This window comes from Eumetopias jubatus, unplaced genomic scaffold (genome assembly GCF_037043125.1).
Source record: "Eumetopias jubatus isolate StellerSeaLion01/CBP00866 unplaced genomic scaffold, mEumJub1_p1.0 scaffold_2, whole genome shotgun sequence".
NCBI lineage: Eukaryota > Metazoa > Chordata > Mammalia > Carnivora > Otariidae > Eumetopias > Eumetopias jubatus.
The window spans coordinates 184,158,952-184,176,251 of record NW_028274808.1 but is presented as its reverse complement, the minus strand read 5'-3'; the positions used below and the strand labels follow the sequence as shown (position 1 = coordinate 184,176,251).

Here is a 17,300-nt window from a genome sequence, read left to right as displayed (position 1 = left end):
GTCCCTACTTTTTGTCAATTCAGTCCTTCATTAAACAAACATTTCCTAAGTGACCAATATGTTCTAGACACTCTACTAGGTACTAGAGATTGAAAGAAAGAAAAGAAAAAAAGGTTCTAACCTAAGACCTCACAGTCCAGTGGAAGAATTTTGTGTGTGCTAAGATACTGGAAACAAAACGATAAATATCATGAGAGTAGCTGTGGGAACCAAGGTGGGGGGTGAGTTTACAATGACACAGAAGTGCCTGTCTTTATAAGTTTGATTTTTTCCAAAATCAATTATTTACTTTGGAATGCTAATTCAAATCATTGCTCAGAAATGAGAATATTTGAGAAAACATAAGCTTAGATTTTTCTTACGAATGCAAGTCAAAAACCATCGTATTTCTGGACATATATTTTTTTCCCAAACTTTTCCCAAAAAAGTTTGATTTTTTTTAATACTTCTGTAATGAGTTGAATTGTATTCCCCAAATAAGGTATGTGGGGGTCCTAACCCCTAAGATCTCAAAATGTGACCTCATTTGGAAATAAGACCCCTGCAGAGATAATTAAGTTAAAATGAGGTCATTAGGGTGGGCCCTACTCCAATATTACTCATGTCCTTAAGAAAAGGGGAAATTTGGACATGGAGACAACACGGAGTGAAGATGATATGAAGACACGCAGGGGGAAGATGGCCTTGTGACTGGACTGACACATCAGCAAGCCAGGAAATGATGCCAAGGGTCCCTTCATGGAATTTCAGACTTCTTTGATTTTTGGATTTCTAGCTTCCAGAACTGTGAGACAATACATTTATGTTATTTTGAGCCAACATTTTTTTTCTTTGTTTTTTTTTTTTTAACCTTGTTACTGCAGCCCTGGGAAACTAATGCAGGCTCCTTGGACAATGATCAAGGAGCTAGACTGATTTCTGTTCCTGATACTTTGCTCCAAGACTTGTATACAGAATAACTGGAAGCTGTGCAGCCATGTGTGACTTTGACTCTAGAGCTAGCACGATTGGACACTTGCACAGGCTTCTCTGAGGGCTGAATCGGGATTTGGAGACCAATTACATCTCCTCACCTTCCTCAAATCATCATAACTCTTCCTTCTGTAAACTTCCAGTGTTGGGCTCTTCATGTGGTCCCACAAATGTCTCAGTTATAAACAGTTGGCTCTGCTCATCACAAGAACTCCTCAGCTCTCTGGGGTTAGAATGTCAGGCTTTTCACTCTAAAGTGACTGCTACCAAGTTTCCATTGGAAACCTCTACAATGGCAATTGTCATCAAAGTAAGCTAATGTTTTAAAAATGACTTTTATGACCCTAACTGCGGTACAGGGTACACTGCATTTTAAAACCATAAAATCATGACTGCAGATGGTATTTCAAGGATATTCTCTTTTGACATTAAAAAAAAAAAAAAACAAGGTATGGAAGTTATCAAGCAACCTTTTTGAGAGCTGTGTAATTCTACGTGGAAGAATGTTGTAATAGTTTAAGGGCTGAGGTGCTGGCAGGTGGGATTAAGAACATCAGCTCCCTTTCTCTTCTGCAGTTGACCAGCTTGTGCACCTGACACGTGCACTCACACTCTGTGGGCTGCCATTTCCTGGAGCAGAAAACCTGGGCAATGACATTTATTTCCTCCCACCTTAGAGACTGGTGAAGGTATAGAAATTGGTGTCAGGGTTCCTTTTAGAATTCAACAAGTGAAAAAAAAGCCTTTTTATAATTTCAAGGTTTCCTCATACAGATTTATTTTTCACCAATAAAGAAATGACACCCCTCCTGTATATGGAAGTCTGTTCTTAAAGGCCTATTGCATACATGATCATCACACATGTCACAAACTCAGGATAGAAAGTGCTGGCAAGCAGTGAGTCACATTGAGCTCATAAGAATGCCCTGGGATCTAAAGCTTTTGTTCCCAGACACAACCAAAAATTGTGCATGGCCAGTCCTAGAGCTCAGAGACTCAAGCCTCAAGTTGTTAACAGCGTGATCACATGATCAAGTAGAAGCAGAATGTTAGTGTTAACACAATAGGCGGTGAATGGGAATACAAAGCAAGTCTGAGAATGCAAGCAGAGGGATCACTATTGAAGTTCTTCTTTGATATATACACAAGCACAGGCAACAGACTTAATAGAAAATTCTTGATGGACCATTACTTCTCACACAATGAACATCAGAATCTTGATTTCCATCTTCAGGTAGAGTTCATCTTTTCCAGGTATTTATTTATTTATTTCTACAGATAATAATTATTTAGATAGGCGTGTTAACTTGAGACTTCATAAAGAAAAGGCTTTGGTGAGAATGACTGAACCCATCTCTATGGTGGGAATTGTACACAGTGGATTCCACATACACACAGTAAACCATACGGGGTGTTTCCAGGTGTTCTCATGTTGGTCTCTACTTCCCCTTCACTAACAATCTGGTGACAATGTTTACCCTGTGTAAGCAAGAATAGCATCTCCCTTTCGTTCTGCTCTAGTTTGCATCCTCCTGTGGGCGTTCCAAGCCACTCTTGCCTTGTGCTCTCTGCCACGGGGCACTGTTCCTCCCTTCAGTTCTCTTGGTACTAATCTCCAAAGCTTCTAGACTTGGAGTGTTGGCTCCTGAGTCTGCCAGATGCTGCAGCTCCCTGTCTCTTTAATCAGGCTGCACTGAGGCCATGTTCTCTGGGGGCAGTTGAACTCTTTGGTAGGAACACCATTTTCTCTGAGTTTAGAGGCATTACAATGGAGGCAATTAATTTTTTTTTTTATGGTAGAATTATTTGGTTTCTAATGCTGTTCAGTTGATGGTACCATGCCATTCCCCATGCAGCACTCTTAAGTTTCCACCTTATACACCCAACAGCTCAGGCAATGACTGCTGTAGCCCAATTCTGTGTTGCATTATAGCTCCAATAAACAACTCTTTCCTAAGGAATCCCCTTTCTTTTCTTTCCTTCCTCCCTTCTTTTCCTTTTCCTTCTATTCTTCTCTTTCATTCTCACTGACCATTCAGCACATGGTAAACACTGTGCTAAGCACTTGGTTTCCAAAGATGAATAACTATAATCATTGCATCCCACTCCAGCCTCACAGTCTAGTGAGGAAAACAGTCAAGTAAACAAAAAGCTAGAAAAGAGTGTTGAATGAGAGATTTAAACAAACTAACTAATAATGTTTGCAAATCAGGGACTTTTCATGGGGAAAGGTGTTACATGAACTGAATCTTGAAGGGAGACTACCTTTTTCACTAGGTAGAAGGTTTCAGATAGAATAATTTTAGAGGAATGTCTGTATGTTACATGCTAGCCACTGCTATTTTTCAATCCAGGCCATCATAAATTGTAGCTATGGCATATGACTCTACACTGCATGTAGAAGTCATACCTACTTCATGTCAGAAATTCTCTAAATATCCACTTTAAGTTTTCTTGTCTCCAGGGTACTCATTCCCAATGTTTTCATCTCTTTTGCATATGACAGTTTGTGTTCTCCCTCACCCCCTATACGGCACAAGTATGCAGACATTCTCCTACTGCTTTCTGTGACCATGTTCCGTTTGTCACCAGCCTTAGTCTGAGAATGTGAAGCCAAGGGAAGAAGATTTCTCCTCCCCAGCCCACAGAGAACACACAGGCCTTCCTCAGAAGTCTCCAGATAATACCCATGGATCCTACAGGTCAGTGCAATCCATTGTACCAGAGCATAGATGGATGGGTTCATGGGTTCTTACTGGACAAAACCATTGAGAACAGGAGGGATGTATTCTATAAAACTGCCATATCTTGCTTGCTGCTACAATACTCTCTCTGGCTCTCGACCTCTCCAGTGCTTTCTAGTCCTTAAGTCAAGAATGCAGGGAGGGGATCACTGTGAAGGGTCTCTGAGTTCTCCATAATTACGGTTCTTAAATTGGCTTTAAAGTCCTTTTTGTTTAAAATAAACTATAACACAATTAAATAGCTCATTTTTGGTCTTGGAAGAAATTCAAGCAGGCATCATTTGGCAAGATGCCTCAAATCATCACAAACTTTACTATAGCAACTAATTTGATGTCATTCAACAAATATTGGAAAATCTATCATATGGCTAAGCACTGTGCTTGGCTCTGAGGAAAGAGGTAGGGGAATGTAACAGTGAAAAAGGCATGGAGACTACAATCGAATGGCTAAAATATTCACCCAGCAAACCATATTGCAGGCATACAAAGAGCTTCCTGTGGGAAACAAGGAGGCAGAAACATTATTGCGCTTACTTGGTAAAAATGTATGGGCATCAATGAAATTACATGTTTTAACTGAGTATGTTCTAGAAGACTAACACTCATATTACAGCCCCAAGAGTCTGTGGATATACTTGCCTAAAAAGAGAATTTGAACGCTGACTTGACCACTTACTGCACGACCTCATACAAATTGTTCAACCTCTCTGTGTCTTAGTGTTGTTTTAATTTTTGTTTATGCTTCTAATGTGGAAAAATAATATTAACCTCATAGGTCGTTGAAAAGATGAAGTAGGATGTAGGGGGAAGATGCTTCACTAACTATAGAGGAAGTTGCAATTTTTAATTACGATTTTTCTTTTGGTTAGCTTCCATGAATGAAATAAGAAGTATCTCTCATAAGATACTAGAAACAACATACTTAGTTAAGAGGTAGAATTCATTAAAATTGCAGTTCCAACCTGGACTAATGCTTTCTCCATGACTTGTCCAATTCTAGAACAATGATTAAGCCTGGGTGATACAGTTCCTGGCTGTTTTAGTAGAGTGATCTAAATGCAATTCGCTGCATTCTGGGATTTCCATGTTTCTGAGGTTAGCTGTATTGCTTGGAAGGCACAAGTGTGGAAGGGCAAAGTATACCCTGGTCCTAAATAAATATATTTTACATAACATCTTCCAGAGCTTTACAAAGTGCTCCACAGGTGACTAAGAATGAACACCATGTTCCTAATTGCTAACTGAAATACCCAGGCTGGTCTCTCTCCAGTTCTCATTTTATCAGTTAAACCAGAGCTCTTTTTATTTTCTCTATGATGACCATGGAAGACAAAAGCCTTTAGTAAATTTACTGAAGATTTGTGACTCTCTGAACTGCACACAATATTATTGAAGCTTGCTTCTTTTCCAAAGTGAGCCAATGGTGTTGCTTTGGAGTCTCAATGACCTCCTCTTGCTATAGAACAGAGATGCCAGGTAACCTTTTATTGCTTCTTACCACCTTTCAAGCAAATGAAGAGCCAGCATAGCAAAAAGGAGCGTCAAACTTATTAACGGTCTTTGAGGGTCACCAGTTGAAATACTTCCTAAATCAGCTGGAGGATGAAGAGGGTGAATTATAAGAACTGAGATAACTCTAGCAAGAGTCCTATCTATGTGAAAACAGATGATTCTGTAGGTGTCTGAACAGATGGACATTCATCTTATATTTTCCCAAGGCTATTGGCAAGTGACTCTGGCTGAACAGTTTAAAATAAAAATGAAAAATCATTCTGGTTCAGCAAAGTCTCTGCACCAACTTTTCTTGGTCTTTTGTAAAGAATCACTTGGTGAAAATACAGAGTATCAGTCTCCTTGGGTCTTGGACCACTGAAGATCTAGAATAGCCCAGGAGGGCCTTTGACCCCAGGAAACAGTACCTACCTGTGAATACCTGCCCTGTGTTTTGTTTCTTTAGCTTTACTCTTGTGGAATTAAAATCAGTGTTGTAGAAATTTCCATTCTTTTGTCTTCACCCCCCACACATGCCAATCCCTTACAGCTTTTTCTCCTCCCTATGCATGGATAGTTCCAGTTAAAAGAGATAATTTGGTGCCCTCCAGTGGCTCAACCTGACAGCCTCTCTCTTGACCTCTCAAAGCTCTTTTATGCCTGTAGGAAGGGTATAGTTCCATAGATCTTTGATGGCTCCTTGGTTGTTGTCGTGTAACCACCACTTTTAGGAAAGGAATCCATCATGCTCTTAATATTGTGTAATTCTCAGAGGAGAAGGAATTGGAAAATAAAGACAAAATTCCCTGGCTTTTGTTTGTACAAAGACCTAAAAGCAATGAAAACCAAGTATAAAAAACCCTATAATCTTACCATTCCTTTTCATTTTTAGTTTTGGAAAAGCCACTTACCATTTTGCCCATAGGTATTTTCTATGGAATGAAAGTGTGGAGCTAGATGATCTTTCAGGGTTCCCCCAGATTCTACCACCGAGGGATTCTGAAATTCCAGAAAAGGGAGAAATGTTTCCAGATGATTTCACACTTCAATACTTGATACTTTTCAAAACTTTAAGAGTTTAGAAAACAAGTTATAATAAAATGTCCATATAAGTCATGCATGGTATTAGTAGGTACACATCTAACATAACTAAAGATTCTCTTGCTTCTGCCCTTTAGGATAATTAGATGCTGCTTTGTAAAGTCATCAAGAGAAAGCATTCTAATTTCCTTGTTTGAAGAAGATGGAGAACATATAAGTGTATTTTCATAGCACTTAGTTAGTGTTCGGTAAACTAATGAACAAATGGATGGGAAAAGAAAAGGAACGTTGATCTTAACTCTTATAATGCATAAGAAGAGAAGGAGGCTATATTTATGATGGAACAAGAAAAAATCCACCTATGCCTGAAATTATCCTTTCTTTCTTTCCCTAATCCTTAATTCAACTGTACCTTCATGATGAGTCTTACCATTAGAGATTTATTTAACCCTTTGGGTGATAATAGTAGGCTACCTCCAGCATTTATTTTTATGGGAACAGTTGTCTGGGATGAATAACACTTTATGACTGGTTGCAGAATCTCAATAAAATAATGTTGAATAAAGGAATGTATCAAAATATTTCTTCTGAGCACTTTTGCAAGAATTGATTTGGAGATTAGCAGATCAGTCCCAAGAAGAGAGAGAGAAAGTGAGAAGAAACTAGTGGTAGTGGTGGGGTCTTGGTGGTGGGGGTGACCCCCTAGAATGTGAAACCTCCTTTAAGGCAAGCTGCTCTGTTTGGAACATTAACATAAGGACGTTGGTTAGGCAGGAGAATATACTTTTACTCTAGATTTGTGCTGTACAATACAGTAGCCACTAGTCGCATGTGACTATTGTGTATTTGAAATATGGCTAGTCTATGGGGTGCCTGGGTGGCTCAGTCAGTTGAGCCTTCAGCTCTTGGTTTCAGCTCAGGTCATAATCTCAGGGTTGTGGGATCAGCCCTGCACTGGGCTCTGCACTGAGCGGGGAGTCTGCTTCTCTCTCTCTCTCTCTCCCTCTGCCCATACCCCTGCTCATGCATACTCTCTCTAAAATAAATAAATAAATCTTAAAAAGAAAAAAATACAGCTAGTCTAAATCAAGATGATAGTCCAAATTGAGATATGCTCTTAGTATAAAATACACATTGGGTTCAGAAGACAAGATATAGCAATGGTGGTTGGATTATGAATATATTTTGAAGTTGGCACCCACACCACAGGATTTGCTGACAGATTGAATATGAGGTGTGAAAGGTAGGAGACAAGGATGGCTCCAAGGGTAGATTTGCTATTAATTGAGATGAGGGAGTATACAAAAGGAGACATGAAGAAAGTCTTGAAGAAAGGCTTGAAGACATTAAGTGATTCACCCAAGGTCACAGTGTTAAGTCACAGAGAAACAGTTACTTGAGCTGATAGAGAACTCAGAGGTCTGTTGGTTCATCTTTCTTATTTTATAAATGAAGAATTTGGGGTCTAGTGAGGAGAAATGATTTGCTCAATGTCACATAGCAAATGAAGAACAGAAGCTCTAAGATGGATTTCCTGACTGGTAGACTAATGGTTCTCTTTTGCCATTACACTACAGCTGTAAAGATGTAAACGAAACCAGGTTTAACTATGCTTTTAAATATATTAAGGAAAGAAGAATCACCGGAGATACTTTTGGGGAGAACGTTCAAAACCACCATGTAAAGCATATTTAGATTCTTCTCTATAAGTACTAACCAGATAACTGGCTACCCCACTGAATTCAGGACAAATGATTTACTCCCTCTTTCACACTTATTTAAAGCCAAGGAGAGCTATGGTAACTGTCCCTTATGGAGAAAGTCTCCATCAAGAGCCACAAATTTTATCTTCAGTCTTAAGAATTCTCATGGCTTAGGTCAAAGCAAGGAAAACAGATAAAATATATATTTTATCTGTTCACACAGCCATCTTAACATTTTTTTTAAAAAAATCAAGGATAAAAGGTCAGTATATTTTAAAGTGATTGTGGTTATTGGTTTGAATGTGAGACCCAGATGTATGATTGTTCCCTTATCCCTGCTGATATTTTTCATAAAAAATTCAAACCAGCATAGTATTTAATGATTTTTTTTTTTTGTGGTGGACATTTGGTATAAGTCAGCTATTGCCACAATAATGATGCATAACAAACCACCACAATGATTCAGTGTCTTACTGTGTAATAAAGAATTTGGCTGGCCTTTGTCCCCAGTTCCTGGAAGGTAACCTCTAAATCTTTGTAATTTCCTGAGTGATAGGAGAGTCTTTGTTATTCATGATGGGTCCTGATCAGTTATGCTAACTCAGGACAGGACTGGTCATTCTAGAAAGACCAACCATGTAATTAGAGTAAAGAGGTGTGGGGGGCTCATGTGCTATCAGCCTGACCTCTGGGGAAAGGAGGGAGACTGGAGAGTGAGCCACATGGGTCATGATTTAGTCAATCATGACCCATGTGGACACCAAAGCTTGGGTGAACTCCCCTGGTTGGCAATACCCTTAGTATTGTTAATGCATCTTGACTCCATGGGGAGAGAGGACAATGGAAATTTCATATTTGGTTATGAGGTTAATGCATCTTGACTCCATGGGAAGAGAGGACAATGGAAATTTTATATTTGGAAGCCTGTCAAACCTGGCCATCCAGGTCAATCCTTTAGGCTGGTTCTGATTTCAATCCTTTTGCTATCATAAAACTGATCATAAGTCTAATGCTTTCTTGAGTTCTGTGAGGAATTTTAGTGAATTATTGAACCTGAGGGGGAAGTGAGAATCCTCAAATTTATAAGCAGTTTGTCAGAAGTACAGGTGTCCTGGTGACACCCCAAACTTCTAGCTGATATTTGAAGTTGTATTAAGGACTGTGCCCCTATAGGGAATTGGTACTTACAAACATAAGCATTTCTATTTCTTGTCAATCATGCATTTGAGGGTCAGCTGGGTTACCTCTACTTCAGACTATAGATTGACAGGGCTCAGATCCAAGGTGGCATATCTGATCCATGTCTCATTCTGGATCTCAAGCTGGAGGGTGGTAGACACCTAGAGTATGTTCTCCTACGGTGATGACAAAGCACAAGAGAATAATCCAACTACAAGCACATTTAAAAAATGTACTCCCTCACACCTAAGAACATCCTATTGGCCAAAACAATATGGACAATCTAAAAGATAATGGGTGGAATAAACACTCAAACCTACCATGAGGCATGGCAAAGGTCTGGATATATCATTCTGCTATGAGGAGAATGACAGATTGACACCATTGTTCAATATTGTGCACATTTACTGAGGATGTTATAGGAAGAGGAAGCTTACATTGTATACTCAGAGTAAACCGTCTCCAATACTGTGCTGATAGTTCTGATCTCATGGTTACCCTCTTCCAAGGCACCATGCATATCTTCTCTTAGGACTTCCACATAGTTCTCAGTGTCTCATTTGTTGCCTGGAGCAATTCTCTTTTTATTTCAATCACGCATACTGGCACACCTCAGAGATATTGCTGGTTTAGTTTCAGATTACCTCAGTAAAGTGACTATCACAATAAAGCAAGTCAAATGATTTTTTTTCTTTTTTATGGTTTCCCAGTGAATATGAAAGTTATGTTTAGATTATACTGTAGTCTATTAAGTGTGCAATAGAATTATGTCTAAAACCCAATGTACATACCTTAATTAAAAATTATTTCATTACTAAAAAATGCTAACCATCATCTGAGCTTTTGGCACATTGTAATCACTGATTATTGATGACCATAACAAACATAATAATAATGAAAAAGTTTGAAATATTGCGAAAATTGCCAAAATGTGATGCCAAGACATGAAATAAGCAAATGCTGTTGGAAAATCAGTGCCAAAGACTTGCTTGACACAGGGTTGCCACAGCCTCCAATCTGTGAAAAACACAAACTTCCAAGTGCAAGAAAGTGAAGACAATAAAAGGAGGTTGCCTGTATTCCAAAATAACAACTAACTCCTAAACCCTGTGCTACCAGGACCTGTCTTTCTTCAGATGCAGTTTAGTGATCATTTTGTGGTGTTTGTTGACTACCAATTGTTGTCCATGTGACCTCAAACAAGTACATAATACTTCTGTACCTTGGTTTTCTTATCTGTAAAATGGACAGAATATTACCTGCTTCACAGGATTGAAGTGACGATCTGATGAGATAGTCCATTTAAACTCTTAGAATATTGACTGGAACAGAGTCATCACTTAATTAAAAAAAAGATAAAATTTCCATAGAACTTATTGTGTGTCAGGCAGTCTTCTAAACACTTTATATGCATTAATTAATTTAATCTTAAAAACAATCCTATGAGGTAAGGCTTTTGCATTTTGATTTTTCATCCTCATTTTATACAGGATGGAATTGAAGCCCAGAGAGATTTAGTAATTGGCTTAAGTCACAGTCTGTAGGAGACACAGATGGAACTTGAACTCAGGCAGTTAGGCACCAGTATCCACACTCAGCCTCCATCCCTTATGCTGTCACCTCGAGAGCTCAATAAATATTTGTTGTTGTTGCTATCTTTATTGGAGCACATGGGACTTCAGATCTTGCCCCTGCACCAAAAAGCCTATAAAAGTTTTCTTTCAAGCATATTCAACAATATTCATAAGAATACTTTAGGCAAATACAGTTATTTCCATCTGTTTACATTTGTTTATTTCTACTCCATTTGGTTACAAGTGGAGTTTCATGCCTTTGGATAGAAACACATACAATATGATAGGAAAAAAACCCCAAAGAACTCTGGCTTAGAATGGGGCTGTTTTTTCCCATCTAGTGATAAATTCAACTACAGTTCTTCCATGGGCCCTCAAAAGAGGGATGTGGTGTGATGTCATGGAATGTGCTGTCAATGACATGGCAGGAACAGCTACGGTGGAGATTAGTGGTTGAACTTTTCTGGTGGTGTCTCTGCACCCAACCCTGGGGCAGAGTGTCAAACACGGTACTGTAAGAACAATTTCATGTGATACCAAATTGAAGTGGAGGGTTGTGATGCCCAGTAACCCAGCTTGAAGCACCAAGTAGCAATTCTCCTCAAGTTCCAAGTGTAATTATGAAGTAGTGTGATTGATTGTTTAATAAAGACATTGGAATTGTACATCCAAATGAGTGCTATCATTCCAAGTCATCACCTTGGGAGGTTGTGAATCTATGCTAATGATACTACTGTGGCTCAAAACTGTTTTTGGAAATCTGCATTTAGTGCCAGCTTAAGGAATCAAACAAAACCAATGGACTCACTATTTTATAGTCAGAAATTGCATCACTCAATTCTGTCACTAGCCACTTGACCCAACACACTCACCTAACCCAAAGAGTTACCAAGTGTCTTTGGCTCTTTCAAAATATAAAGACATCTTCAAAGAAGGTAAATTTGCTGCCAACAAAGATTATTCAAATAATATGGTTGGAGTTTCAGGATGCCAATAGAGACCATGCCCATTTTTCCTTGCTGAATTTGGAACTAATTTAGAGATGGATGTAGGAGTTCCATGATTATACAGCAAGCTACCATGTTTATAGTGTTAATGCTGATTGAAATATGGGAATGGAGATGTGTGGAAATGTAGCCTTGCTAATCCTTCAGCCCTGGAATGAGACAGACTGACCCACTCAATCACTAACTGCTAGAACATCAGTAGACCTCTGGTGCAGGGCAGGCTGCTGTGCATGTCTTGGGCAGGCCAGGTTGCTGCCCTGCAATAAGGAAGGAGAGAGAAGAATAGGAAGACAGTCCCCAGGGCTTCCAGGTTTTTATTAGATTCATTACAGCAAAATGAAGAACATGGACAAATTAATGGCACCTAACAAACAAGGAACTCCCCCTCCTCCTTAACAGACACCGCTCTGGAGTAAGCAATGGGAACTTTTACTCTAGCTGATGCTGCCTCATGGGAACATGAGGCCAAGGGAAAGAAGGGGATCTGCCAACTAATACCCCAAAGAATCTGAATGCAGAGAGAGGTTGTGAGAAAAGTCTCTAACTCTGGAAAAAAGTATAGATAACTCTCATTTCTAAAGGGGATCTATTTATCTGGTTGGATATAGATCAGCATTTTAGAGAGGCAATAATTGCTTGGATTTATAGAATTTGGTTACAAAATCTACCACATTGTAGATATTTACCATCTATGTGTGGAAGAAAATTATGCACAGGGCTTGCAAGTTTCTTGGGCTGCAGTTGTGCAGGATTTAAAACAATATTCCAGCAGTGACGGGTTCTGATCACGGTCAAGTCTCAGTTGTGCGTCCTCAGATGCCTGCTGGGCCAGTCACATCAGGGCACATCCCCATGACTCTAGGATGTGTCAGAGACACACAGGGAGACTCTCTAGCTTGGTAAAATCAATGCTGGCAGGCCTAAAAACATTTTTTTCAATCCCCATGGTCAAAGTCATTGCACATGATGCAATTATTTATAAATATTCAAAATACAATTATGAAAGTAAAGATATAAGGAAAAGAAGCAAACATGAGAAATTATGAGCAAATGTTCCATTTCTTTTGTATAAAATTTTTAATGCATCCCAAATGGATAAACATATCTGATAACCCCAGCAAATATTTATCTTTACAAACATACAGTATGGGAAAAATATAACTCTTGAATTGGATATTGTTTAATAAAATAAGCACATGAAATACATGTTTTAAATTAGCTTCTGGCAGTTTATTTAAGATAGCTCCTAGTGTTGACAAATATTATAGCATTTATGGGTATTTGGAGGTTGGCTGTCAAGTTTAAGGATCATCTTCTAACTATTGTCCATCCCGCTCTCCACCTTGTTTCCCTCTATTTTTAACCTCTTCTTGTTTTCATCTAAGCCCACCTGTATGATCTCCTTCCCACTTCTAATTTAGTCATTTATGGGCAGATATGGTGTTTCTCCATTTAGGTGATATAAACCTGACTCAGAAACAAGAATTTTCTTTAATGAGATTATAATCTCAAAAGAGAGAAGAACATTATTGTTATATAAATGTGCTATGGGAATTCAGAATTGAAAGTAATTTTTCCCATCTGGCAACATCAAGGAGGGTTTCATGGAAGAAATCACATTTGAGCTGGCTCTTTGAATGAGCAGAGTTTGAGCATGGAGAGATGGGGAGAGGGAGGCTGAGCAAACAGAATAGACTCAGGTTTGGCAATGGAACATTTGAGGGCATTCCCTTGTATGAGGGAATTATTGGTTTGCCAAGGGATAAAATAAGAAAGAATAAATAAATAAAATTGGAAAGAGAGGGTAGGGTCAGGTTTTAGATGATCTTGAGTGCTTAATAAATAACCAGAAATAATAAGAACCATGGAGCATAATCAGAGCTCTTTCTCTCTTCTTAGGGAGTGCTTTACCTTACACACGTTAACACTCAGAACTCCTTCTCTGACTCAAATCTTTTATGTCTCTCCTTCAACATAATTCAGATCTTCAACGGCTTCAGTGTTATCAACCAGCCCATGTATTGAGATTCCCCCCACCCCCAAGCCCCCACAGCCATGGACAGGTGCACATACCCAGTTTCCTTCTAGTCCTGGGGATGTCTACAAGAAAACAGGCTACTGTTTATTTTGTTAAAACATGATTTGAATCAGACCTACATTCTTTTTTGTTTCATTCTTTATAAATTACAAAATTTTTCTCTCACCGTATCTTTCTTGTCCTATGCCCCTTCCTTCCTCTGCCTTTGAAACCCATGACACATGCAGGTTATACAGAATGCCAGGTATAGGTCAAAAGACCTCATTACTAAAGACAAGATCTGAGAGTCTGCTGTTCAATGCAGTGTAGTGTACACATTCAAATAACTCATTTTTATTTTTTGGGGGGGAAAGCAATATGAAATAACTCTTGAATTTCTTCCATTCAAGATTTGATTCTAATCAGAGAGTCCAATTCTGGATTTCTTGAAGAAAAAGTCATAACTATTCATCTTCATATTTCTAGTATCTAGCACAGGGACAGGTACATGGTAGGTACCCTCCAAACATCGGTTGAATGACTGAATGAATAGATGGATGAATGGATTATTGTTTTTCTGGAAATATTTTATAACACTACAAAATTGGCATTTTGTTGGACCGTTTGTACTTTGACCTTGGTAATACAGTCTTTCCAGTGATCTTCACTCCTCTGTTCTCCCCTTATTATCTCGAAACATGTATTCATTCCTTTCCTTGGCTTTTCTGTCTCTCTCAATTTCCCGCTTCCCCTTTTAGAGAGCATGATGAATATTAATTATGTTTTAATATACAAAAATAGCACACTCATGGCCTTCGATTTTTCTTTGAGTTGTCCTCACTCTTTCCTGTGTCTCTTTTGATTTCCTATTATTTTTTTGTGAAGCTAAATCAATGAGCCCTCTTTTCTCATTTTATCTTCTCACTTCTTCCTTTTGCAAGGGCTTTTTCTTTCACTTTGCTTTAACTATCTTTTTCTCATTGTCTTCAAATTATTTATGGTCATAACCATCGCTCTATACAGGTAGCATCTAAATGCAAATATTCTCCCAGAAAAATTACAGAGTGGCAGGGGAAAATAATGCTTTGAAATAAACACTGTATATTCAATTGGTTTCCAAATCAGCACCAGCTAAACAAATCCCTAATAGCAGTCCTTAGAGAGACAAGATTAGTATGTTTTGAAATCAGAAGTTATCTTTTTTCTCTTTCTCTAACTTCCCCTTCCTTTTTTTCCCTTTAAAAATATCATAAAGGATTCTTGAAAACAACAAAGGAGACTTTTGGCTGAAACTTTTGGCTTCTTATCACAGAGTGCATGTGTGTTGTTACACAAACAGATACAGAAGTGGAGTCTGGGAGGGGAAACATTAATTTGACTTGCAAGTAAGTCATTTCAAACTAAAGTAATGAAGACTTTTGTATGCTATCCAGTCCCTTTGTGATGGATGTGCCTTATGAAAATATTCCTAAAAGATTCAAAACCATGAGAATAATCAGCTCCACTTTGTTAAGGTGAACCTCTGGGTAGTTTATGATGGAGCCAGTGTTGAGGGAAGTAAGGCGGGAAGTCTGCCTGTGGAAAGAACACAGGTTTAGATGCACCATACACATCTGAATTCCCATTTTGGCCTTACTAGCCATGTGGCTTTGGGCAAGATGTAACCTGTTTGAGCCCCAGTTTACTTGTCTGGAAGATGACTGTTTATAATTAAACCTCTAAGGGTTATATAAGAGTGAAATGAAGGAAAATGAAGTTTATAATTAACCTCAAGTGTTATAGAAGAGTGAAACGAAGCATTGTCTATCAAGGGCTTATAAGGGTATCTAACATTCTCAGGTGCAATAACTTATAACAATTGCAGACTTACTATTACTGATAATAATATACACACAATAATTCTACATGAATACTCTTCTTGAATATACACACTGATCATTCTCACATTCTTGCCTTTGAACATGTTGCTCTTTCTTAAAATGCTCTCCTCCCAGTTCATCATTTAACATAGAGAACTTATATTCATCCTTCAAACCCATCTGTTCAGACATCATCTCTTCAGGAATTTTGCTCTGACCTTCTTGAAGAGAACTGATTACTTCATTCATTGAATCATTCAACCAGTATTTACCCAGTATCTTCTACATGTCGGGCACTGATCTAGGAACCATAGAAATGGTTGTGAACAAAACATTAAAAAAAAAAACCCTTGCATCTTGGAGCTTACATTCCAGTAGAGGATATGAACCATAATCAAAATTAAGCAAAATATATAGAATGAAAGATGGTCATCAGAAAGCAGGAAAGAGATTACAGGATGCTAAGGCTGGGGAGAAGAGTAGTTTCAATTTATTTATTTATTTATTTTTTATTTATTTTTTTTTATGGCTCTTTTCAGTTTATTGCATGAAGGAGTTACACTAGTCCAAGTTAAAAGCAGACCCCAAATGGTTACATTATACAAGCTGTGAGGTTTTTAAACTTGTGACAAGGGACAGAAGGGAAATTCTACTCATTGCAAGGAAATCCTCACTTAAGCTTCAATGAGCCAAAAGCACTTAAAACCCATGAACCTTCAGCTGGTCGTCCTTAGCCAGTCCAATCTCTACCAGGAACTGGCATATGTTCTTGCGCTGGTCACCCTGTAGCTGAATTACTTCTCCATATTCTGGATGCTCAATTACAGTACCATTGCAGGCAAATTTCTTCTTAAACGCCTTCACTAGTTTCTTTTTATCGTAATCATCAGCGATCCCTTGGACAGTAGTAAGGGTCTTCCTGCCGTTTCTCTGTTGAATTCTTATATGGATATAATCCTCAGTGCCAGCAGGAAGCAGATCATCACCCTTACTTGCATCAGCAAAGGGGTCGAAAGAGTGGAGGTTCTGGATAGCGGACATACGATACGATTCCTTTTACTCGGTGGAAACGGCCTGCGGAAGGCGGCGGCGGGAGAAGGCGGGCGGGGGGAACGGAGTGTCGGGAAGCTAGGGGGCCCAAGGGGGAGGCTGGTGAGTCCTCGGCGGCGGCTCAGTGACTGGGGCGAGTAGTTTCAATTTAAACAGGTTGATCAGCAAAGGTATTTGAGCAAAGCTGTGAAGGAGAAAAAAGACTGAACCATTGAGAAACTAGGGAAAGAGTGTTCCAGGCAGAGGAACAGTAAATGCAAAGTCTCTGGAGAGAGTTATGTTATCTCTGTGCTGTATCTACTTCTATTAGTACATTTATAAAAATATTTTATAATTATCAATTATTACAGTTTTAAATAAAACATTTTATATTAGATAAGGTATATATATTTTAAATTTTGTATTTGAGGGTGAAGACTATGAAGGCAGGGATCGTGTCTTATGTATCTCTGTATTCTTGTTAGGTAGTGTGGTCTTTAGCAGGTGTTCAAACATGTTCATTCTAATGAAATTTAACAATGATGTTAATTCTCCTAGACAGAGTGGGTGCAGAGTTTCAATTACTAAAATAGTTGGTCAGGCCAGGAAGTTTTAGCATGGGGTAGTATTCTGCGGTTGGTTACTAAGCAGCAGACTTGTCTCTTGCATTTCTTTCTTCCTTTT

General features: G+C 38.6%; 1 protein-coding gene across 1 annotated transcript; it reads right to left on the bottom strand.

Moving 5' to 3' along the window:
- Positions 1-16,105: 16,105 nt before the first annotated feature.
- Positions 16,106-16,702, bottom strand: LOC114197045 (eukaryotic translation initiation factor 1). The gene has a single exon (XM_028087869.2). The coding sequence runs from the start codon at positions 16,626-16,628 to the stop codon at positions 16,287-16,289; it is 342 nt and encodes a 113-aa protein (XP_027943670.1). The 5' UTR covers positions 16,629-16,702; the 3' UTR covers positions 16,106-16,286.
- Between the last annotated feature and the right edge of the window lie 598 nt (positions 16,703-17,300).

Coding starts and splice junctions, on each gene's coding strand:
- LOC114197045 (XM_028087869.2), bottom strand. CDS start 16,628: ATGTCCGCTATCCAGAACCTCCACTCTTTCGACCCCTTTGCTGATGCA.